Source organism: Eptatretus burgeri, chromosome 16 (assembly GCF_056783735.1).
Source record: "Eptatretus burgeri isolate ZD-2024b chromosome 16, Ebu_testis_v1, whole genome shotgun sequence".
Classification (NCBI taxonomy): domain Eukaryota; kingdom Metazoa; phylum Chordata; class Myxini; order Myxiniformes; family Myxinidae; genus Eptatretus; species Eptatretus burgeri.
Window position 1 is genome coordinate 39,787,374 of NC_140976.1, and position 25,311 is coordinate 39,812,684.

General features: G+C 45.2%; 3 protein-coding genes across 5 annotated transcripts in view; 1 reads left to right on the top strand and 2 right to left on the bottom strand.

Moving 5' to 3' along the window:
• The window catches only part of DRC10 (dynein regulatory complex subunit 10), a 75,181-nt gene extending 65,371 nt beyond the window's left edge, over positions 1 to 9,810 (bottom strand). Inside the window, exon 1 of one of the 3 annotated variants that reach the window (XM_085859387.1) lies at positions 9,690 to 9,810. Coding sequence is in view for 1 of the 3 variants with exons in the window: in XM_085859385.1 (XP_085715511.1) it covers positions 8,599 to 8,667 (69 nt within the window). In the remaining 2 variants the exon portion in view is untranslated. Of the gene's footprint in view, positions 1 to 8,598; positions 8,669 to 9,382; positions 9,470 to 9,689 lie in introns of those variants that run through there. The other 2 variants (XM_085859386.1, XM_085859385.1) reach the window with 2 other exon arrangements.
• The window catches only part of TPCN1 (two pore segment channel 1), a 75,612-nt gene continuing 59,882 nt past the window's right edge, over positions 9,582 to 25,311 (top strand). The window contains exon 1 of the mRNA XM_085859384.1: positions 9,582 to 9,809. Within this exon, the coding sequence (XP_085715510.1) occupies positions 9,677 to 9,809 (133 nt within the window). The 5' untranslated portion in view covers positions 9,582 to 9,676. The remainder of the gene's footprint in view (positions 9,810 to 25,311) is intronic.
• LOC147010901 (uncharacterized) lies at positions 17,354 to 18,498 on the bottom strand. The gene has a single exon (XM_085859839.1). It carries the CDS (start codon positions 18,389 to 18,391, stop codon positions 17,354 to 17,356), a length of 1,038 nt encoding a protein of 345 aa, XP_085715965.1. The 5' UTR covers positions 18,392 to 18,498.

Below are 25,311 nucleotides of genomic sequence, written 5' to 3' on the forward strand. Positions count from 1 at the left end.
CTATTTCGGGGACCGTGCCGGGTTCACCCAGCAGTGAGCACGCGGTTCGTGCTGTGCAACGCACGAGACCACCACGTGCTCGCTTGCGAGAGTGAAGTCCCGGTCGGAAACGCACGCGGTGGATTTGCCGATCCCGCGGACGGACAAAGTTTAGGCAGGTAAACAGATTTGGACCGGACGGGTTCTCCACGCGATCGTGTGTGTTAAGCTCCAACGGGCAAAGCACATGTGTTCGCGTGGGGAACCCCTCGAGACGTGGGGCTTGTGTTTTTTTATGCGCACGGTGACGTCATGGCTGCACGTGGGGTTGGAATCCGGCAGGAGGGGTATCTCTGCCGGATGGTACCGTCCAAGGAGGGACGAGGAACACGTGCAGCTGCATGACGTCACGGGCAGGTGCAAAGTGCGCGAGCTCTGAGTTGCCGCGCAGGTGCTGCGCATGGAAAAAAAAAAAATAAAAAAAATAAGTAAGCCTCACTTTCGGGTGCACAGGATTCCTGGGCAAGGGGTGGAAGACCCCCTTACCTGGGCACAGGATGGAAACTAGTTAGGGGGAAGGGTTAGCTTAGTTAGACCGACTTCATGGGGCAGGGGTAAGTCCTCATGGAGTCCGTGGAATGGATTAGTTAGAGGGATTGTAGCCAGATTTAGGTTGGGAAATAAAATGGGATTATTTTGGAGACAGAGACAGACTTTGGATGTGTAGGAGGGACGTAGCTTAGCTACGTAGCTTAAAAGGAACGTGCTGTAGTTTAAGGGACGACGTGGGAGCACGAGTTAGTTAGGGGATGCAGATAGAAGGATGGCAGAGTTCAGAGGTGAGTGTGTTGAAGAGTTGGTGAGTGAAGTGGAAGCATGTGCTTGGTGAGTGAGTGAGGCCAGCGGGTCTGTGTGAGTGGAGCAAATGGGGAATGCATGGTGCGATGAGTGATTGGGGGGAGGAGTGACTCCCGCCCAAGGGACCCCGGGGTCAGTGTAGAGTGAGTTAGCTGGGTTAGTCAAATTAACAAAAATGGAGGTCGTTTTGCTGTTGGTGGGAATGTAGGCTCGAAACCCATTTGGAGGGGTGCAGGAGCCCTGTTGACGGGCTTGGGAGCGTGGCTGCGAAAGGTGAGTATCGCTGAGTGGGTACCCCGGGCACCAGGCTAGTCGGCCGCGGTAGGCCATGGGCCCATGGGGGGCCGGGATAGAGTAGTGGGCACGGGTGCGCCTGCTTGGTGCGGGGGCCCGGGGCGCCATTAGCCGCGTGGGCAGTGTTGTGGGCACGGGTGACCCTCGGAAAGGGGCCCGGGAGGCCAGCCTGCCACGTGTGCGTTTCAGGGGAGGTGCCATGGGGGCCGCGGCGCCGCTTCACCACAACCGCCACGACCTTCGCGTCGCGCCTCGCGGCCGTCGCGTCGCCGCCGTTCTTGCGCCGCTTGTGGGTGCCGGTGTTGGACTCGTGCGGGGCGCGCGCCGAGCAGCGTGTACAAAATCACGGATTTTGTGCTTCAAAAACGGATCAAAAACGACACACGCCCACTTTTTGCCGTCCAATCGGTGAGCGAGAGGCGATTTGGCCCCGCCCCCAGGGCGTTGGAGGGCGATCGATATATGCAAATTTATGGATCAAAAAGCATTCACGCCCACTTTTTCTCGGGCCAATGGGGAGCGAGGTGAAAGGTCGAAGGGAGGGGGTCAAAGATGAGAGGGCGAAGCCACGGGGCTGATATAAGCGACCGTGTTCGTCAGTCGAGTGAGTAGTAGAGTCGAGAGAGAACAGAGAGTTAAGACTTCGCGGGCGGTGGAGTTGGCAATCAGGAGCTGGTCGTCGTGTGCGTTGGAGTCGGAGCGGAGGGGACGGAGCTGTGGAGAGGCGGCGAGGGCAGACGAGGGGGTGCTCGCGTCGTGCAGGGAGCTGCACCCCAGGCAGGCCGACAGCGCGACCTGGCCGAGGTGGAGACGCTCGTCGCGGGACAATAAAAATCCTCTATACCCCGAGCATCAGCAACCCCCTCCTGTTTCCCCCCGCGCTGAGATAGTGCGACCAAGGGGGCCCCTTTCCCACCCCCTACCAGACACTGCCCGCGAGGCCCGCGGAGTTGAGGCACCATCGCCGCTCCGCGTCTCATCACCAGACGGGTAGGCCCGACCCGGTCTCGGCCTCAGGCCCGCCTCATCCCTGAGGGTATTCTTTCCTTGGTTTTGGGTATGTGTTGTCGGCGCCGTCTGTGAAGTAAAATTGTATAAGTGTTGCCGTGTGCTCGTGTAATCAGTATTAGATCTGCATTGTCGCATTTGCTTTTTGTGTAAATTGCATTGTGTTTTTCTTTTCTGTGTGCATTTGGTGGAATTGTATATGTGTGCTTTCCGTTCAGCGCGAATAAATGTGCTTTGTGTTGAACTGTTTCCCGCTTCGCTTCGTCATTCCCTTCATTGAATCCTCATCTTGCTTCACGTAAAGGGTTGGTAGTGGGCTGAATACGCCCGATAATTAATCGAACCGTCGAGGTCGACGATAACACCGCTCGGTTATCCCGATAGTACGGAACGGGTCGCTTAAGTGGCCCGTGTCCGAAGTCGACCTGCGGCGAGGTGCGATCGCCCGGTCTACCCTCCGCGTGGGTACTTAGGTAGGTCGAATTTGGCGAGCAACCCTATCCCACGCGGGGGCTGATTGGCTCGATCGCGGTGAGACCGAAAGGTCCACCCGTGACTGGTTCCCGGCGTTAGTCCGAGAGGGTCACGACTGGATTGTCCGTCCGGTGGGCGACGTGCCGCGATTCGAGTTACGTGGCCGTCAGCACGCCGGCGGGCGCGAATCCGTAACAATATGTTTTGCATTTTCTTCTTTTGATCTTGTGTTGATGAATTAGTGTGGTGTTGATGTGGCACAGGCATGATGGGCTGAATGGCCTCCACCTGTGTCTGATTTCCTTGGGTATTAGAAAGCTCACAGGTAAGCATGCTCTCTCTCTCTCTCTCTGAATCTTCCTGTTTCCTTGCTACCTGACTCTACTGTACTCTACTCCAGCCATGATCTTTCTTGGGCAAACCCCATTTCAAAGTGGCCTCCAAAGCCAGCTGCTGACTGGGCATCCTCCGTCGTATAAAGTCCTTCCTTGGTACAACTGAACTCATATCTGTTTCGAAGGTTCTCATCTGAAGCTTGATGGAGCATTGCTCTCCTCTCTGGGCTGGTTCCCCTGCTTCCCATCTTGCTCAGCTTGACACTGTGGAAACCAAGGCCTTCAAAATTATTGGAATCTGCCGCGATGAAGCTAAGTCTATGGGCCCATCACTTTGTCATCAGACAGGTCGGTGGTCTCTCTGTTGTCAACCACCTTCTTTCTGGTTTTGCACCCTCTGCTCTTTCCATGCTCTATCAGTCTGCACCCCAGCCCCCAAGGTTTCTGAAGGTAGCTTGCGGTCTACCAGCAACCCCCGACTGGCAAAACTCCCAAAATCCAGGATTACTGCTCACCTTCACTCATTCGTTCATCTTTTTTCCCACCTGTGGAACCAACGTCCACATCCTCTTCAATCTCATGCTTCCCTCCAGGTCTTCAAGACAGCTGTTCACCACCATCTCACATCGTCCTCAATCCAAAACCAAAATCTTTCCCACCCTCATTAACTGCCCCCCCAAGCCCACCTCTTTCCAAGTTTCCAGGTTCTCCTTGCTGAAGGCCCTGTCACACCTTGACGTTTTAGCTAGCGTATGGCAAGGTCTCAAAATGTATGTAAAACGCTGGCGTATGCTGAACTATTGATGTTTTTTTTTGTTTTGGGCGTATAATAACGTGTTGGATGTATGCATAACGTATTAGTAATGTACACAAAACGTTTTAATCACATATAGATAACTTACACCAACGAATGCTGAGCGTGTTGTCGGCGTTCACAACCTATGCCCAATGATAGCCTAACTTATGCATAGCGCGGCAGCGTATCGCCGACGATCACATGGTGTAGGCTATTCATAGGCTATGGCTCGACGATTCAAATCATAACTGCACTAGACATCGAAGTGTGAAGCTGCTGTCACACCTTGACGTTTTAGCCAGCGTATGCAGACGTATGAAAAATTTGCCGAACCAAGCTGGTACACGTCGAATACGTTATGGGTAAGTTTTATATACTAGTACGTGCCCGTAAAAAAAAAAATATAATAATAATAAAAAATAATAAAAAATAAATAAACCACACAGGCCGTTTCTTCGCTCTCACGTACCGTACGTGCGTGACCCGGAAGTTCGATATTATTCGCAGTTACGATTATTCGCGATTTATTTTTAATACCCAATTATTCAATTAGCGCCAACGTATTTTACCTTTTCGCAATGTCGTGGCAAGGAAAAACAAAAAGAGAAGAGAGAGAAAAAAATTTACTTCCTGGTTCGGAGCATACCAGCTCTCTGATGTTCCCGAAATTTATACACCGTCTAATATGAAAACGATCATAACTTGGGCCATTGTGTTTATCTATAAATGCGCATAAGAAATCGAGAAATTATTAGAATACACGAAGTCATCACTCTCCGGAAGCCCGTACGTTGTAACCCGTAATGGGGAACGTGGCTGTGCTTCCCTTCCCCATCGGCCACGTCCACGCAACAACGTGTCTTCCCATTGGTTTGGTAAATAAATGGCCATAACTTGGGAAGCACTTGTCCGATTAATATCAATCCTTGAAAAGGCACATCCTCAGGTTCCCAGCAATATACCTGGCAAGTTTCAATTAAATCGAACCAGAGGTTGTCGAGAAACAGCAGACACACACACACACACACACACACACACACACACACACACACACACACACACACACACACACACACACACACACACACACACACACACATACACACACACACACACATTGCTGGAACTATAGATAGATGTTAATAGCATGCTGGCATACGTCGTAGTACGCTGGCATACATCGTCATACGCCGAGTACGTCGAGAAATTTTCAGTATGTTGAAAATTTCTCGACGTACTCGACGTATGACACACATTCCGCATACGCTGGCCATAAGTTGTAGGCACGTTACTCGATCATTGACACACGTCGACACACGTTACTTGTAAGTTACTCATAAGTCGAAACACGTCAAGGTAATGGTTTGCGTCAGTGTTCCAGACTCCCTGTTTGTTTGTTTTTTTTTTCTTCTTCGGTATGACGGTAATGTTGACACTTCGACTTCTAGTGCGGTTATGATTTAAATCGTTGAGCGGCAGCCTATTAATTATATTATATTATAACCGCACTAGAAATCGAAGTGTTAACATCACAGTCATACCGAAGAAAAAAAAACAAAACAGGGAGTCTGGAATACTGACGCTTACCATTGCATTGCCGTGTTTCGACTTATGAGTAACGTACAAGTAACGTGTGTCGACGTATGTCAACGATCGCGTAACGTGCCTACAACACGTTACTCATAGGTTAGAAATAATTTTTGGGTACGCTAAACATTACCTCGACGTGTTTCGACTTATGAGAAACTTACAAGTAATGTGTGTCGACGTGTGTCAACAATCGCGTAACGTGCCTCCAACTTATGGCCAGCATTATGCGGAACGTGTGAGTCATACGCTGGCATACGTCGAAAAATTTCAAGCATGGAAAATTTGTCTAACACCTCGGCGTACTACGATGTATGCCAGCGTACTACGACGTATGCCAGTGTACTTCGACGTATGCCAGCGTGCTCTTAACGTATACAAACTTACCAATAACGTATTCGACGTGTGCCAGCATTTTAGCCAAATTTTGCATACGTCAGGCATACGCTGGCTAAATCGTCAAGGTGTGACAGGGCCTTGAGAATTTGCTTCTGCATCCATTTTGATCACTCCGTGCATCCTCCCCTACCCCTCATCCTTTGTTTGTCCAAGTCCCCCCCCCCCTATTTTGTCCCTCAACCCTGCTGCTGGTGTACCTCCACCCCCTTTCTTTGTACTTTTGCTTTTGTTCTGTTAAGGCCCAGTCACACCTTGACGTTTTAGCCAGCTTATGCCGATTTTTGGAAAATTTGTCTAAAACGCTGGTACACGTCGAATACGATATGGGTGTTTTGATAACATTTAGAGCACGCTGAAAAACACTGCCATATGTCGTTGTACTCTGGCTTTAAACGTTGAACTTTTGGGTTTTCCTCAAATTTTTTCATGCTTGAAATTTTACGACGTATGCCGGCGTATGACTCACACGTTCCGCTACGCTGGCCATAAGCTGTAGGCACGTTATGCGATCGTTGACACACGTTGAAACATGTTACTTGTAAGTTACTCATAAGTCGAAACACGTCGAGGTAATGTTTAGCGTACCCGAAACTTATTTCTAACCTATGAGTAACGTTTTGTAAGCACGCTACACGAACGTTGTTCACACTTTGCAACACGTTACTTGAAAGTACTACTACTACTACTACTACTACCAACATCGACATCAGTAAATTCTCTCCAACTACTACTACTACTACTAATATCGACATCACTAAATTTTCTCGAACTACTACTACTACTGATACTACTACTACTACTACTACTAACATTGACAACACTAAATTCTCTCGAACTACTACTACTACTACCAACATCGACATCACGAAATTCTCTCGAACTACTACTACTACTACTACTACTAATAACATCGACATCACTAAATTCTCTCGAACTACTACTACTACTACTACTACTACTACTACTACTACTACTACTACTACTACTACTACTACTACTGCAACTGACATTGACATCTACTCAACATGGAGTCTGGAATACTGACGGGTTCCTCTTGTGAAGCCCATTTGTATATACCAAGTCCCCTAAACGCTGCCAATATGCCATTATACGGTAGATGTAAGTTAGAAACACGTTCAGTAAGTTCTGTGGTCGTCCGGAAGACGGTCAATCAAATTCGTCTACATACGCTAATGTGCGTTTGAGATACGTTACACATAGGTTCAAAGCACGCTACTAATAGGTTCAAAGCGCGTTGCTCGTAGGTTAAAAATTAAGTTTCGGGTATGCTAAACATTACCTCGACGTGTTTCGACTTATGAGTAACTTACAAGTAACGTGTGGCCGACATGTGTAAACGATCGCGGAGCGTGCCGAGAACTTATGCCAGCGTATGCGGAACTTGTGAGCCATAAGTCGAGTACGTCGTAAAATTTTCAGCATGCTTGAAATTTCACGACGTACTAGACGTACCACGTAATATGCCAGCGTACTTCATTGTTTTTCATTGTGCTCCTAACGTATACACAACTTACCCATACCGTATTCGACGTGTCCCAGCGTTTTAGACACATTTTTCATAGGTCGGCATACGCTTGCTAAATCGTCAAGGTGTGACTGCGATGTTGACACTTCCAATTTTCAGGTGGTTATGATTTAAATCTGCGTGCGGCAGCTTTTTAACAGAGAACGTCACGAGTTCGTCGGCGATACGTGCAGCGCGCTATGACTAAGTTAAACTATCGTTGGGCATAGGTTGTGAACGCCGACAACAGGCTAAACATTCGTTGCTACAAGTTATCTATAACACAACGAAACGTTCTGTGCCCGTTACTAATATGTTATGCATACGACCAACACGTTATGAATACGACCAAAACTTTAAAAAAAAACCTGAAAACTTCAACGTACGCCAACGTTTTACGTGCATTTTTATACGTTGCCATTCCTGGCTAAAACGTCAAGGTGTGACAGGGCCTTTACATCCTGATCCGTTCTATGTCCTAGCTCCTCCATGAGCCTCGACTTTGAATACAAAAAAGAAACAACGAGTACTGTCATCATTAAATCAACAAGCCATCAATTATTATAATTATTGATATTCATTCATTAGTTTGTCAGGGTTCATGGATGTTTCGTGTGGTATATAAACCGTGTTTAACACTGCAGTATTAACACGGTAAACGTGAAGAGAGGCGCTGTCTGTGTATTAAAATTATATCTACAGAGGTCATTGAATTCAATCGAACTTGCTTCATCTATCTATAATTCCAGCAATGTGTGTGTCTGTGTGTGTGTCTGTGTCTGCGTGTGTGTGTCTGCGTGTGTGTGTGTCTGTGTATGTGTGTGTGTGTGTGTGTGTGTGTGTGTGTGTATGTGTCTGCGTGTGTGTGTCTGTGTGTGTGTCTGTGTCTGCGTGTGTGTGTCTGCGTGTGTGTGTGTCTGTGTATGTGTGTATCTCTGTGTGTCTGTGTGTGTGTGTGTGTGTCTGTGACCGCTGTTTCTCGACAACCTCTGGTCCGATCTAATTGAAACTTGCCAGGTATATTGCTGGGGACCTGAGGATGTGCCTTTTCAAGGTTTGATATTAATCGGACAAGTGCTTCCCAAGTTGTGGCCATTTATTCACCAAACCAATGATAGGACACGGTGCTTTGACGTCACAATTATTTTTTTTGCACGTACGGCCACGAACGTACGGCCACAAACGTACGGACACGCACGTACGTGCACGCACGAGTGTTCAAAAAATGTAATATGGCGAATAAATGTCGGTAAATCATTAAGTAGTGATTTATTTACGTCACTGTGTTGTTAATAGTTGAAAGAGATTAATAACTGAAAACAACGCATCCACCGTCGGCTCACCCTCACGCACGACGCTCTCCGTTGCGTGGCAACCGGCGGAACCTCTGACCACGTGACGTGTTCACGCATCATTTCCCATTATTTTATTAATACTGTACGTTACTATTTCCCCTCCAAAAACCTTGTTCAGCAAACGGGAATAGGAAACCCACGAGCAATTTCTAGAACATTTTTTTAAAAGGTTTTTCTCGTTTAATAATCGTGTCATGATTTATTTATCGCGGATATGAACACAAGGCCGACACTTCGAAAAGTATAACGACATATAATTCGGACAAGTATAAAAAGAAATTGTTGCTGGATATTATTGGAGTTAATAACTGGCACCAATTTTAAATAATAAACATAGAATGAAGTAAAAAACGGAAGTGAACTAATGGGCGGTGTATTTGTTCCGCTGCCTGTTTAGTGCGTTAGTCTCTGGTCTATGAAGTGTGTAATGAGTTCATTTAATTTAATCCTAAAAAGAGTTTTCACAAAACATATCAAAACGGTTAATAATAAACGTGCAGTTATGATTATAAATGTAGGGTAAACAAATATGTTTCAACTGATAAAATGAAAACCCCGAGTTAGTTCGGCTTCGAGCTTTTTGGGCGGTGTATTCGCGAAGTAAAACTCTTAGATATATATATATATATATATATATATATATATATATATATATATATATATATATATATATATATATATATATATATATATATATATATATTTAATTTTTTTCCAAGAATGTCGAGTTCCTTTCCGAATATATTGTTTAAATAGACGATCAATAAAATACCTGACGGTATTTAACATGCTGAGCGGTTGGAAGACGATCTTATTTGGGAAACGCAGTTGAAACGCGGCGACTTGTGAGTAAGTATAGAAGAAGAAGAAGAAGAAGAAGAAGAAGAAGAAGAAGAAGAAGAAGAAGAAGAAGAAGAAGAAGAAGAAGAAGAAGAAGAAGAAGAAGAAGAAGAAGAAGAAGAAGAAGAAGAAGAAGAAGAAGAAGAAGAAGAAGAAGAAGAAGAAGAAGAAGAAGAAGAAGAAGTTATTGGCAATAAATCTGTACCGAAAGTGTTTTTCAGCTCCGATGGCTGACCTACCGCTGCTTCGTGGACTTGATTCGGAACGAGAGAATGTGGACGATGTCGACGTCTCTTCGGGTTTACCATGGGATCCCGGGCGGCACGTCGACCCTCAGACCGACGCCTACAGTCCTCACAGTGAGTCCGCGAACCTCCGCAGAGCAATCGCACTGACTTAATGAAAACTCATTGAACTTTGGGTGTTCAATCCACATTTGTGTGATTCTGTGGAGTTTATCATTACTATAAATACGAGTGCGGGCCCGTACGTGCGTGACCGTACGTGCAAAAAAAACCAATAAGAATTGTGACGTCATTCGTGACGTCATAAGCACCGTGTCCTGTCATTGGTTTGGTGAATAAATGGCCATAACTTGGGAACCACTTGTCCGATTAATATCAAACCTTGAAAAGGCACATCCACAGGTCCCCAGCAATATAGCTGGCAAGTTTAAATTAAATCGGACCAGTGGTTGTCGAGAAACAGCGGACACACACACACACACACACACACACACACACACACACACACACACACACACACACACACACACACACACACACACACACACACACACACACACACACACACTGTTGGAATTATGGATATCTACATAATTCACGAATGTGTGATTGTTTATTTGTTTATACACACACATTGTTGGAATAATGGATATCGAGATAATTCACGAATGTGTGATTGTTTATTTGTTGCGCAACTCCTACAGTTATGGCCCAATTACATCCAGACTTACGACATAGGATAACCCCAATCAGTGTATAAGGGTGTTTTTAACTTTGCCGGTGGTCCTGGTGGGGGGAGGGAAGGGATGCAAGTTCTCTATGTAAATGTGTATCATGTAGCGCTGCCTCCAGGTGGGGGAGGGTATTACAAGTCTCCACCATTTACACTACAGTATTCCTGTCCCTACGTTTTCCAGTGTGGTGATTGATTTTGAATTGTAAGCAGTCGGTATGTTTTTACTTCATGCACCTAACCCGGGTTTAAATTTTTTTTCCGGGAGCGATTGAGGCAGCTGTCGATTACCTATGCACCGCTCAAATAAAGGTGTGTGTGTCAGAAGAACGTGTTGCATGTTTGGAACAAGATCGCCCATCGGGCGGGTACTCTGCGAGTAATTTTATAATGTCAGTGCATCCATTTCGTGATTTGAGACCACCGTGTTTCCTGGATGTTCCTACGTAATGCAATTGTTCCTGTCCTGAAAGGTGATGTATCAGTGAGGATCTGCGGGACTACAAGGTGACCATAAATCGCCACTTCATGCAGGATCGATATCCACTGCCCAAAGCGGATGACCAGTTTTCGACGTAAGCTGGTGGAAAGTCATTCACCGAGTTGAATCTGATGTTTTGCCGACATGACACAAGAGCTGGATGAGGAGTCAAGGAAACTCACGTGCATCAACACTCACAAGGGGCTGTTCATCTGCAATCGTTGTCCTTTTGGAATACGTTCAGCGGCTGCCATCTTTTGGAGAAACATGGAGAGTCCATTGAAATCTGTGCCAAAGACTGTCGTGTTCCAGGGTGACATCTTGATCACGGGCTGCGATACTGCAGAATACCTGAGAAACCTGGAGGAAGTCCTGCGTCGTTTGGGCAATGTAGGACTCGGACTGAAACGTTAGAAATGTGTGTTTATGGCGCCTGAAGTTGTATTCCTTGGCAGAAGAGTCACTGCCGCTGGGATCGTGTCTTGTGATTCCAAAGTTGAAGCAATCAAGAACGCACCCAAGCCAGAGAATGTGTCACAATTGCGTTCCTCAACCATTCTGGAAATTTCTTGCCACGGGTGAGCACAGTGCCAGAACCCCTACATCAGTTACTTCGGAAAAGGAAAACTTTGGTTTGGGGCAAGGCCCAGGATGATGCCTTCAAGGAAGCTAAAGGTCTATTGTGTCCTAGTGAGTTGCTTGTTCATTGTGATCCATACAAGCATCTTGTGTCGTCATGTGATGCCAGTGCCTCTGGGGTAGGCTGTGTGTTACAACAAGCCAATTAGCCGGGCAAGTTACAACTTGTTGCGAATGCTTCCAAAAGCTTGACGAAAGCTGAAAGAGCCGATGGTATGGTTGATAAAGAAGCATTAGGATTAGGCTTTGTGTTTCAGTAACCACGATGCATCAGTATTTGTTTGGTCATAAATTTGAGCTTGAAACTGATGACAAACCGCTCACCTTCTTGTTTTCAGAGAACAAGGGAATCGACACCAATGCGTCATCATGTGTTCAGCGGTGGGTCTTGACGCTGTCTGGTTACAATTATACTATTCGTTACAGGCCTGGCGCTGGGAATTGTGCTGATGCATTGAGTCGACCGCCGGTACCTATCACTGATTGGAACAATACCACTCAACCTGCTGACCTCGTATTAGCTATGAATGTGTTTGAGAGTGACAATTCTCCAGTGACTGCTACTCAAATGAGATTATGGTCTAACAGAGATCCTGTGTTGTCTCTAGTTAAGCGTTGTGTTTTGACTGGTGATTGGTTCTGTATTTTTTTTTTTATGTTGAAGGCTCCAGTCATGGACTAAATAGTCCTCATCGAGGCCACGCCTTGAATAAAGAGAAATAAAAGAGAGAATGTCAAATGAGGAGTGAAAACGAGCGAGTAAGAAAAGTGTGTGATGTTTGTTTGTAAGAAAGAGATATTAAAACTCTCCTGGTAGTTATAGTTTGAGTGAGACAGAAAGTAAGACCAGCAATCCTGACATGGAGAGTGGAAAATGGTTCTGGGCACCACTTTAACGCTCCTAAGTCAGAACGGTAGGACTACCCTGAGCGGTTGCTGTCAACAACCTACTACCTAAAAAACCGGTCTAACCGGATGGGTGTTGTTTTTGGAGACACCATCTCCTTACTGGATGGCTGTTGGTTCCCTAAAGGAGCTCATCCACCCTTCAGCAGGTATTTTTTTTAGTCCTGCAGGGTGTCACAGTCACCCTCCCCACTGGTGATCCAGTGAGGGTAGTCTGTTTAGTCGCCGACTACCCGACCATGCAGCAGGTAGCACTGGGTTACATGTTACCAATTGGCAGTCAAGAAAGCTGACTGACCTGACCTGGGGCCTTTGGGGCCAACGTGTCATCATGCCAAAGCAAGGAAGAGAGAAGTTGGTTTCTGAACTACATAGTACCCACCCTGGTATTGTTACGATGAAAGCTATCGCAAGGTCTTATGTTTGGTGGCCTGGTATTGATTCTGAACTTGAATCTTGTGTTCATTGTTGTGATACGTTCATGCAGCTCAGCAAGTCACCAGCAGAATCACCGCTGAGTCTTTGGTCATGGCCTTCCAAACCTTGGTCCAGGATTCATGTTGACTTTGCAGGTCCGTTCTTAGGAAAAATGTTCCTTGTTGTCATTGATTCATTTTCCAAGTGGATTGAGTGCTCTCTCGTGTCTACCAGCACTTCTGCTGCCACCATTGTGAATTTACGTGTCATGTTCACTACTCACAGTCTACCTGATGTGTTGGTAAGTGATAATGGTTCATGTTTTACATGCCAGGAATTTCAGGAATTCATGAGGTTGAATGGTATCAAACATGTCCGTTCTGCTCCGTTTATACACGCTTCTTATGGTCAGGCAGAGCGTGCAGCAAGGGATAAGGCGTGTTGCTCAAGGTTCGCTTCAAACGCGTTTGTCATGCATGTTGCTAGGTTACAGATCTGGACCACATACCGTAATTGGAGTGCCTCCAGCCGAATTGCTTATCAAGTGAGAACTCAAAACCAGACTTTCTCTTGTTCATCCTGACATCGGTGAAACTGTTGATAACAAGCGTCAGGGTCAGAAATACTATCATGATCGCACGGCTGCATCGCGTGACTTTGCTGTAAACAATTCAGTTTATGTACTGAACCATGGCCTTGGAGCGAAATGGCTGCCAGGTGTTGTTATTAGCAAGGAAGGAACTTGTGTTTTTTGCGTCGATCTGAAAGATGGGCGTACAGTTAGGAAACATGTGGATCAGATCAAGCTGCGTTACATTGAGTTGGTGGATGATGCAAATCCTGTGATTCATCCAGTTATTGTTCCGTTGTCTGAACCTGCATCTGAAGTTGCCAGTAATGCGTCTCCACCCGAAGTTTCTGGACCTGTACCCGCTGCCAGTCTAGTGCGTTTGTCCATGTCACCTAAATCTGTGCCTGTAACAACTCCTTTGCCTAGGTCCTTCCTTGTACCTAAACATCCAGACCGGTTGGATTTGTAATTTAAGGGGGAGATATTGTGATTTATCTATCGCCCTTCCTCGGGTTTGACGTGAGTGCCTTGTGTGCATGCGCGACACACGGGACGAGCAGTGGAGCTGAGCGTTCTCAATAAAACCGTGAAATTGAGTGCATGTTGGTCGGTCTGATTGTTTGTTTGTACATCACGACATCACACCAAGCTACCCCCATTCTGATGAAGACTGTTGTTGAAGAAAATTTCCTCTTTTTAAGCATTTGTAATTGGTGTGAATGAATAAAGACCTTGTACCTCAATCATATATGACTGGAACTTCGGTAAAATGCTGCAGTTGAGAGGATTCCTTTGTAAACATGATTATCCATGTATTCTGGTACATTTGCTTTCTGTTAAACAAATATCTGCCTTCAGTTGATATTGATTTGTCATTTTTTGATTAAAACTATGTAACAACCTGGAAATGTTGCATAAATTCCAGGAAGACAATTCTCAACTAGAACATGATTTAAAAAAAAAAAAAAACTTTAGATATTTCTTATTTAGTTCACAAATTTAATTGATATTGTTGTGAATCTGGAAGCCATGAGCACACAATCATTCAGGTTCCTATCGATTAGTTATCTCGGTAAGTACGTGTTTTATAGATAGTCCTTTCCCTAGTCTAATGGGTAATTGAATGTCCTGCGCTGTGAAGTTATTTTAATAGTCAGGTTTTTTTTTAGTTTGTTTTTGCACCACGGACATCACCGCCGACCTCACCGCATCGCTCTCGCCTTCATTCGCTTCCTCCACCTGGCCAATCACAGGGTTTGCCGCCCGTTTTGGCGAATGAGAGGAATGACGAGAGCGCATGCGCAGAAGGTCGTCTGGTGTGGAGAAGGCGGAGCTCGGGGAGGGACACGCGGCGGCCCTTGACCAATCGGCATGCAGCGGGTGTGAGCGCCCCGCCTACCGTGCGCCTGTCCAATGGAAAAGCGAGTCAGAAAGAGAGGTGGGGTCGTCGGCACAGGAGGGGGTCCGATAAGTCCGCGACGGCTCTTGAGGTCTCATTGGTTCAAGTGATCCTGGCTCCTGAGGTCTCTTTTGTTCGAGTGATCCTGGCTCCTGAGGTCTCTTTTGTTCGAGTGATCCTGGCTCCTGAGGTCTCTTTTGTTCGAGTGATCCTGGCTCCTGAGGTCTCTTTTGTTCGAGTGATCCTGGTTCCCCAGCTCTCGTCACGGTTCTCCGCCTGGCTCGGTGGTCTACAGCAGCACACAAGCGGTCCCTCGTGCTTGGGCTCATCCGTGCCGGTTCGGCAAGGGTACACAGAGCCCCCCCCAAAAGACTTGGACGTCCAGCCGTGCGCTCGTGGCCAGGTAGCCTGCCTACCACTGGTCTGCAGCCCGACTATCCTCCGGGCTGGAGGTCCGATTAAAGACCATTGAGGTCCGTGTGTGTGTGTGTGTGTGTGTGTGTGTGTGTGTGTGTGTGTGTGTGTGTGTGTGTGTGTGTGTGTGTGTGTGTGTGTGTGTGTGGCGCCAGTCCAATAAGTAGTGAAACTGTATAAGTGCCTGTGCTGTAAATATAATTGCATTTCTGATATTCGGTACAGTGCTGCTCTTATGTGCCTCCCTAACAATCCCCACCAATTGTATAATGAAAACCCCCAATTGTTAAATGGACTCAGCTCGTCGTGTCATTTCTCCATTGACTGTGTCGTGCGTGTGAGAGATTAGCTGGCAGCTGTGCCCCGGGGTAACAAGATAATCGGGCCGGCGGAACTTGGCGATTAAAACCGCTCGGCTGCGCACATGGAACGGGCTCGCTAAGCGGCTCGCTTCCGTACGAGTTCCATCGAGGGTGAAATTCCCCGGTAGCTGGACCACGTGGGTACTTAGGTAAATTGAAGTTGGCAATCGACCCTACCCCACGTGGTCTACCCATTGGCGTATTTCGGTCCAAAATAACCAGGACCCGTCGACCCCGGACTTCTCGGGGCCGGCGATCTGAAATTCCGGGCGATCGAGCCGAGGCGACTCCACTGCTCCGTATAGTGGTCGTGCCCGAGGCGACACGCCGGCGGAAAACTACAACAATATAATGCATTGCTTTTTTGTGTAGATGCATTATGGGAGCTGCCGAGGTTCTGTGAGTAGCGCTAGTCAATGTGATGTTGTTCTTTATCAACGCTCAGAACCTGCTGAAGTAAGATTCACTCCCTTGATCTGTGTAACTGTCTGTACCTCAAAACCCTGGGGGGCCTTGAAGGGGCTGTTGTGCTCTTTTCTGATTGGCTGTACTTGGACCTTCCTTACTGGAACCAACATTGTTTAGACTCTGTTCCAATCCTTTCCCAGAAAGCAGTTGGTTTGATTTCGAACTGTGGGAATATTTTCTCTTTCCCAGATTAAAGGCGATTTCTCTTTTATCCTGCTTGTCCAATCATTCCCCCCACTCGTCCCCACTCGATTATATAGGACTTGGGTTAAGGATTTTTTTTCTTTGAGAGAGAGAGGGAGATAATAGAGGACCTGGCTTAGACATGTATGCACTTCATTTAGGAGAGGATAACTCAACTGTTTTAGGCTGATATGACCCCAAGGAACAACTTGGGATGTGTGCCAAAATCTCTATCCGGGACGAACAGCCCGAAAATGACCACGCCCTTTTTAAAATGACCACACCCTTTTTCATCGAAAGTGCTACTTCTGACATAGCTGTATCTTCTAAACCGTTGGAGCTACAGATTTTCTGAGGTGCCCAAAATGTACAGAATGGCCATGTTTATTTATTTATTTAGGGGCGTCATAGAAGAGTGCAAAATTTCTAATTTGATATTTTTTTATGAGAAAATGGCTAAAAACCGTTTTATTTACCATACTTATTACCATACATGCTGGAATTGCCATATATTTATTGACTTAAACTTTCCGGACTTTGAGCAAAGTTAGAAGATTTGTGTCATCTACTAGAGTTGAACTGACAATTTGGAATTTGAACAATACAAGGTATTTTTTAAAAAGAAAGAAAGCGAGCATTTGATTAATATAAAGAAATTGTATTTTCAATCATTTACAAACTATTATCAATGGAATCTTCTTCTTCTTCTTTCGGCTGCTCCCGTTAGGGGTCGCCACAGCGGATCATCCGTATGATCCGCATAGAGATTTGGCACATGTTTTACGCCGGATGCCCTTCCTGACGCAACCCTGATCGCCTCTTACAACACAGGGATAACTATTATCAATGGAATTATTATCGATGGAATGTTAACTTAAAATGAAAAATAAAAAACAAAACATTACTTTAGTAGGCAGCAGTATCTAGAGAGCTTAAATGTTTCAAAGATCAGCAGGGAAATTGCCCAACCACCAACAATACAACTTTTAAAACCACATTAATACTGTTTATGTATCACATAAACCAGGGTCAGGAACATGAAGAGTGACATAACAGAGTCCAGGTATGAGGATGATGAGCAGTGTTCATTCAGTGATAGTGTTTTTACAACAATCACATCCCTTGCATTTGCAGTACTTGCAACACTTGATCCCAGCTACCCTGCAGGAACACCCATTTTTGCGAGCACACTTGCCACATGTGCAGGGATTTGGCAGGCCTTTGGGTTTGGAGATCACAATCTCAGGGACTAATAAACTGCCCCTTCTTACAAACCCATAAGACTCGGCATTCATAATCAGGGTGGCATCTCTAAATGGGGCTTGGACCCACAGCTGCTGTTGGTAATAGCCTCTATGGATATGCTTCCTTGCATTAGTTGAGGTGCAAGTGGTTCTCTCAAAGTTCATCTTGAGGGCATTGCTATCAAATGCAGTGAGATTAAGGTCGTCAAATGTCTCCAGATCTGTTGATGGTTTGAGACACTTGACCAAGAATGTCTCTGCCATCTGTATTGCACTTTCTGCTAGCTGGGGACAGTCAAAATTCAGGATCAGAGAGGAATTTCCTGGTTTGCGGACAGCATTCAGGGCTGCAAGTTTAGTTGATATCTTGCTGGTTGTATCGCACCCAGTCAGCGCATGGAGTGCTGGGAGACACTTTGTGAGCTCGTCTCCCAGAGCAATGCAGATATCGTGGAGTGGTAATATTGATCTTTTCACTCCTGAGTTGCGGACGAGCCAAAGCTCTTGGAGGCCAAGATCTCTCCAATTGACTGTGATGTGGTATAACAGGCACACAAAGACATCTGTGTCACCTGATGACAGCGTCATGGATGTAGGTCCTGACCGGTGACTTAGAATGTCCTGCACATGGAACATCATCCTGTCATCAGCTTCCTCGTGTGTGCAGTTGAGCCGAGGGAATGGAGAAGCACACCCAGCTGAGACCATCCATGCCTGTGGTGATATACTGAGGTATAGAGGTTTGGTTCCGTGGTAATTGGTGGTGAGCCACTCAACATAGAATGCCTGGAAAGCAGTTTTGCTGATGGAAGATGACCAAAAGTTCTCTAATACCACTGGAACATTTTGGTTTGGTGATGTCACATCAAGGACAACCATTTCTTTTGACTTTCTTCTTCTCCCCCTCTCTCCATTCTTGATGCTGTCCTCTCTGTAAGCATCAAAAACGATATGGATCTCATCACAGTTGTGCCCAGCTTTGGTGACCATAGATGTCATGGAATGTCTTGACGGGCGGATCAAGCTTCTTCAAGGGGACCTTTCTCTCCAAGGCCATGAAGTCGATAATGATGGCGTGGGTTTGTGGGGAGGTTTCTGGCCCTTTTTGTATTAGTGGGCACAACTTCAGCAGCTCAGTCCCAAGTTGTGATTTGGTACCCTTCCTCAAGTAACCATCTTCGTCAACCAAGAAGAATGCAGAGTTGGTGATCTCATGCTTGAGTAGCTCCTCAAAAGTGAACCCCCGGTGACTCCCATACTCAATAAACATGAGAGCTTTGATTGTCTCATCTTTGATGTCTGCTTTGGGAGCCAATTTCAAGGTGGTATTAGGAGACGTAAACTTGATTTTGCTAATAGTTGAGTGTATCGATATCGACCTATTTCTGAGTCGATCATCAATATAATTATAATTAGCACAAGCAGTGCTGCCCTCCTTGATACAGCACAACAACTTGTCTACATTTACATTGGTCACAATTTCTCCAGTGAGAACATTCTTCAGTGCTTCCTGGTCTTGTAGAGGACTGCATACCTTCAGGAGATACTCCTCTATGTCTTGCACCATCCCAACTATCTTAGTTGCAGTACTTGGGTTGAAGTCGTGGTGAAGTGAGAGTTCTCCTTTGACATCATCCTTCATCTTCAGGAGGTCAACGTACTGGTCTTTTTTATGCTTGATAATTCCCCACAGAGCTACTGCTTCCTTCTTTCTGGTGACCCCAATTATCCCCCCACTCACTTTGGCAGGCCGATTGTAACACTGCTCTAGCGCCTGGTCAAAGGGCACTCCACTACCTTTCTTGGTGGTGTTCATGACAAATCCACCATTCATGTAGGAGTTGTAGAGGAGTGGGAACGTCTCCTTCAGTTGATAGCAGTCCTGTAGGAATAATGGTGTCCATCGAGAGTAGTTTGTTCTCCCAAAAAAGAAGAACAGTGAAGTTGCCCTCTCCATAGCACTGAGGTAGAGAATCCAGTCTCCAGAGCGCAGAGAATTGGTCAGATCCCTGACTATTGGGAACAAGTGGGAAACGTTTGTGTTCCAGTAATCAAAGGACTGGGACAGCGATGCCCTTTCCTTAAGGTAGACTTGAAAGGCTGCTTGGATGGTGTGATATTATCTATAATATAATGAGATATTATCTCTGTGACACTGGATGGATCAGTCGTTCTCTCTCACTCTCTCTCTGGATCTTGTAGCACTGGTGCTATGAATAAATGAAAAACAGGCTGAGTGAGTGTTAATAGGGTGCATAGAGTGATAGACAATGGGGTACATAGATTTTAAAAAGGGCGTGGTCATTTTCGGGTTGTTCGTCCCGGATAGAGATTTTGGCACACATCCCAAGTTGTTCCTTGGGGTCATATTAGCCTAAAACAGTTGAGTTATCCTCTCCTAAATTAGCATACATGTCTAAGCCAGGTCCGAGAGACAGAGACAGAGACAGAGACAGAGACAGAGACAGAGATTCATTGATGGATTTTTTGTCCTCTCCCATATGTGCACACGTATATAATTAAACATTCTCCTTTGCATGCTGAACCTGAGTGGAAATTGAGTTCATTTCTTCCACACTGTGGATCGAATGAGTTTCAGTTATAAGAACTTTTTATTCAGGATTTTTTTTTTTTTTAATCACCATTTTATGGGAACTAACTGATGAACCTGACCAGCGGGGCGATGTCAAACAAAACTTTGATTCAAATGTATCGGATTGTTTGGTTATAGAAAGGAAAACAAATGTGGATGTGTATCTTGATTTTTATAATTGAGAACAGTACAATAACAATTTAAACATTTGTAATGATATTGGTTTACTTCCTGATATGTCACAAAAAAGACAATGTATATGATGATGAACAATACCAGCAGCATATTCACTGTTTGACGACACGCTCTCACAGACGTCTCGATCATCATTATACACGTGTGCTACCTGTGTCAGGTACACAATGATCCCAACAGTATGTTAGTACTTGAATCAAAGTAACAAAAGTGTGTCCGAAAGGTTAAAATGCAATTTCCAGTCACAAAATGATGTTTTTGTAACGTGGAAAATGGGGTGGGCAACTATTTGTAGAAGAGAAGGAAACTTTTTTATTGATTGATTTATTTATTTTTTAATGGAAGTTTTGGTACTTGGAGAAAAATACTCATCACATGTGTATGGATGTCCAAGTAAAACTCAAGTTTTGTGGGATTATTTGATCATTAACTGAGTGATTGAGAAAATTTTAATAACTCGCTAGAAATCTGAGTCCTCAGGGAGGACGTGCAACGTCCGTGACGAAAAGAACAACACTTTTGGTGAGCACAAGCATGGTGATAAAGTCGAATCCACAACCAGGTCAGGAAAGGGCTGTCCCAGGGAGTGACTGCTGTGTATGCCTCCAAAAAAAAATCAGTGGGAACATAATTGAGCTCTCTGCAACGCCACGTGTGTCTGTCTCCACACCGTCCTATCCGTCGTTCTAGGTGACGTCATTCCCTCTCTGAAGATCAGCCGAGAAATTTAAGAAATCGCCTTATCTGATTCCGAAACCAGGCCAAAGTTGTGTTTTCATCCTGTCTGTTTGCCTGTTTGTTTGTTTGTCTGTCTGTGAGCAGGATATCTGAAAAAAGCTGTGGATGGATTCGGACGAAACTCAGTGGATGGTTTGGGTGTGTGATGAGAGAAAGAATCGATTCGATTTTGGTGAAGATACTGATGCAGATCCAGCTTATTGGTGGGATATAAAACAAACTGTTCAGTCTGGCGGTTGTATGAGCGGTTTTATGAATGGTTGTATGCACTCTCCTGAGTACCTTTCCAGTTTATTTCGTTTTTTTTTTTTGAGGGATCATTAAAAAGTTGTTGTTTTTTTTTTTGTTCTTGTGGGATTATTTCATCACTGATTGTTTGATTGATTTAGTTTTTGGTCCACCCACACCATTGTCTGGAATATATTGTTATGTTTGTGGGGGAGATAGAGGAAATTCATAGTAAAGGTAGGATTGTATAGAGTAGTATGGTCCATGGATAAGCAGGAGACATCTTGATGTAAATTAAGTAGGGAAACCGTGCTCAAGTGTTATGTGTCATCACACGGCGGGGGGGGGGGGGTACTGCTGTGTTAAATTAGGTAGGGTTTAAGGCTAATTTCTCCCAGAATGTGATTGCCCCGTGACCTTTTCCGATGTTTTTGCATTTCAAGACCGACGATTTAAAAAGGAATCGCATCCTTAGAACAACAACAACAACCGAGCCAGACATTTCCAAGCAGGCGAAAACCCCACATCCAGAAATGACAACTAGCAGACCACGCCCCTGGGGTGGATGATGGATGGAGTGGCGTGAGAGAGAAGAGACGAGGATTGAGGCACGATCGGCGGTTAGGACACAAACAGAAGCGTGAAGGGAGGTTCTGTGAGGAACGTGATTGAGACGGAGGCTCTGGCTGGCCGCCTCGACACGACGAAAAAGGCAGCGCGAATCCTTTTCTTCGTTTGTGTGAACTTACACGTGTGATGGAGCAAGACTCTAGCCATTGACTGTTCAGCTGGGTCGTGTGAGACCGCACCTTGGAGCCTCGTGTTGTGCCATCAGGGAAGAAGGCGGTGCCATTTTGCAGAGGAACGGTGTCGGCAAGTGCAATCATGAAAAGAAGCTGCACAGCGGTTTCTGAGCCCTGGTGTTGAATATCGCTGCCGAAATTTCCTGCCGAGAGAGTGGCTTGGCGTCATTTTGCGAGCTTCCCATGCAGGATGACGCTGTTCGATCGTCAAACTCTGAGAGACCATCTCTGGACAAAGCGAAGTGCCAGAAGAAAGAGAAAAAATTTTATTTTGTTTTATCCCTCCCCATTGTCTGTTTTTGTAACTGTGTCCGGAGGTGCCTCGACTTTCGGCTTTAATTTACCTCCCGTCTTATTATCACGTTTGATTTATTTCCATTACTAGAAGCACCCGCTCCCTACGGGTGCCGTCAAGGAGATCATGTTATTATATTTATGCCTATTTTACTCCAATGGGTCCCAGGATTACACACCCAAAAAAATGGTTGCGATCGGTTCAGCCGTTTTTGCGGTACCTGGGAACAGACAGATGGACAGACGGTGAATTATAGTAAGATGAATGAATGAATGAATATTTGATTTATGCCCATTAAACCCTTGTTTATTAAAGATTGCTTGTGTCTGTCTATTCGTTGTGAGTTCGAGTATAAACCCCTGTATGCCACCCATGTGCCTCCATCTGTTATGTGCTTTTCCACCCCGTCCTGCACGCGCCATCATCTCCGAAGAACTAGGCTATTCGCCTCCAAGGGAAATCGTTCGGTTATCTGTCCAGATCGGTCTTGATCCCCCCCCCCCCCGCCACCTCGATGCAATATAATAATAATATTTATATTTCTGTATATAATTTTTTCTTTTTAATCATATGTTCAACCAATTACAGCAAAGGGAACGTGGCATGAACCTGATGTTTACCTTATCCTGATCAAAATAAAATCTAAAACGTGTGCTGATTCTTTAGATGTTGTCGTGTTGATACACAAAGGTTGCACGTCATTCTCGGCTTGCTTGGTGAAAGCAGTTTCTTTTGACATTGCATTTTCCATCACTAAAACAACAACTGAAAACTGATCGAGAAAACGGAAGGATATTGAGGAAATTCAGTCCTCCCTCTTTTCTTTTCATGTCTATGTTTGATCCAAAATCTTTGTTTTCGTTTGTGAAAGTATTGGGATGTTTATTTTGGGGCTCCAGCAGTACGCTTTCTGCTTAAAGAGTCATATATTGGGAATTGCGGTTTTATAGTCAATGAACAATCATGCAGGAAGTCGGTCTCGCGTGACAAGTCTGTCTGTCTGTGGCACTGGACCAGCATATTGTTTTAAATTTATTTTGAGTGAAGGCTCTTCGTCGAAGAGCTTAACCTGAAGAAGAAAGGTTTTTGATGCATGGACTGGAGTGGAGGAGATATAGATAGGATAGACACGCTTACCTCTGAGCTTGTTCGGTCATCGATTGATTTCCCTGTGGAGTATGGATTTCTTGGACTTAAAAATAAAACTCCATTCTTGGTATATTGTGCCACGGGGGTATTGCACAGTGGAGCACACAGTTAGTGAGGATTTAAATTTTAAAGTCTGCTGTCTGTCTGCTTTTATTACCTGGGCCACCGAAAGTGAAGGAGGTTATGTTTTCACCCCTCTCTGTCTGGTTGGTTGTTTGTGTGTAGGAGATCTCAAAGTTGTGGACGAATCCGGATTAAATTTTGTGGACAGGTTGGGTGTGTGACAAGGATGAACTGATTAGATTTTGGTGAAGATCCGGATCCAGATCCGACTACTAGAATTTTTTTAAGTGATTCTTCACTCATGAGAGATGGGATCAAAAACGATATATAGCACGATATCTCAAAAAGTTGTGGACGGATTCGGACAAAACTTGGTGGACATGTGTGTGTGGCAAGGACGAATTGATTCGATTTTGGTGAAGATCTGGATACAATAATTATTTAATTCTTCAAGTGATTCTTCACCATGAGAGATAAGGCCAAAAACGATATAGTACTGTATAGCATTATATTTCAAAAATGTATTGGGCCCGATATGTTCTCGTGGATCCGGAATTGCGTGGCGGAGGTACGCGCTCTACCGATTGGCCTTCTAATATTGTGAATGTTAAGGTTCCAACATATTGCTTGAGAAGAATAAGCCATTGGGTTCTTATACCCTGATTGGAGATAAAATTGGATAGATAAATTTAATTATATAGGGATGTGACATCGTAAGTCGCTCTTGCATCAAGTACACATTTTGCCTACATGTGCGTTAATTGTGTTGTCACATCGCAGTATTAAATTTCCAATGATAAAATATTTGTGTTTCGGGTGATGAAATGACTCGTCTGTGCAGTCGTTTTTCCTAACCTCTGGCTTTAGTTCTAGATCATCCTGATTGGCTCTTCCCTCCCATGCTATGAGTTTAAATTACTGCGAATGAGTTTTGGTGAAACGATCCATCCGATATATGCCAGCGATGTTTTTATTGTTCTTTGTCTTTAATCTGTTCACTTACCTTGAACGTGATTATAGATTATATATATATATATATATATATATATCTATCGCATCTGAAAACCATTTGCATTCAACATCGATGTCCAAAAAGTCAGTTATGTCATTAAGTATATGTGTAGTCAGATCCCTTTCTTTTTGTCTGGTGGGAGAATCAAAGGCGTGCTTGCGATTTATTTTTCGTTAGGTTATTAAATCTTTACATCCCACGAACCCTCCAACAACCATCCCATCACAATCCACTACCCACCCGCTGTCTACAAGCACTCTGACTTGCCAAGGCAGGGTCTTGCAGCTGTTCCTTGCCGCTTCCACCAACGTTCCTTCCACAAACGTTGTAACTCTTGCACGACGGCCTGTGCAATATTGATAGTGTTACTTGTCAAGTATGAACCCGCGTGGAAGACTGGCTGGGTTTTCCCGGCAGGGGCCGTTGCAGCGTTGATACTGTTACTCGTCGAGTGTGGGCCCGCGTGGAGGAGCGGCTGGGGTTTCCCAGCAGGGGCCAAGGCCCCGCCCCGGAAAGGTGGGCCGTAGGACCTGTCCAATCAGAGGCGTACAGCGAGGTGTGTTCACCAAGGCCCCTCCCCGCTGAGGGAGGTCCATAAATTCCTGAGCACTCTCTGAGGCAGGTGGTCTTTTTGAGGTCTTGGAGAGTATTTTCGGGGTCTTGGAGAGTCTTTTAAAAGTTCTTTTGAAGAGTTTTTGGTGGGCGTCGAGGCGGCGAATGTGT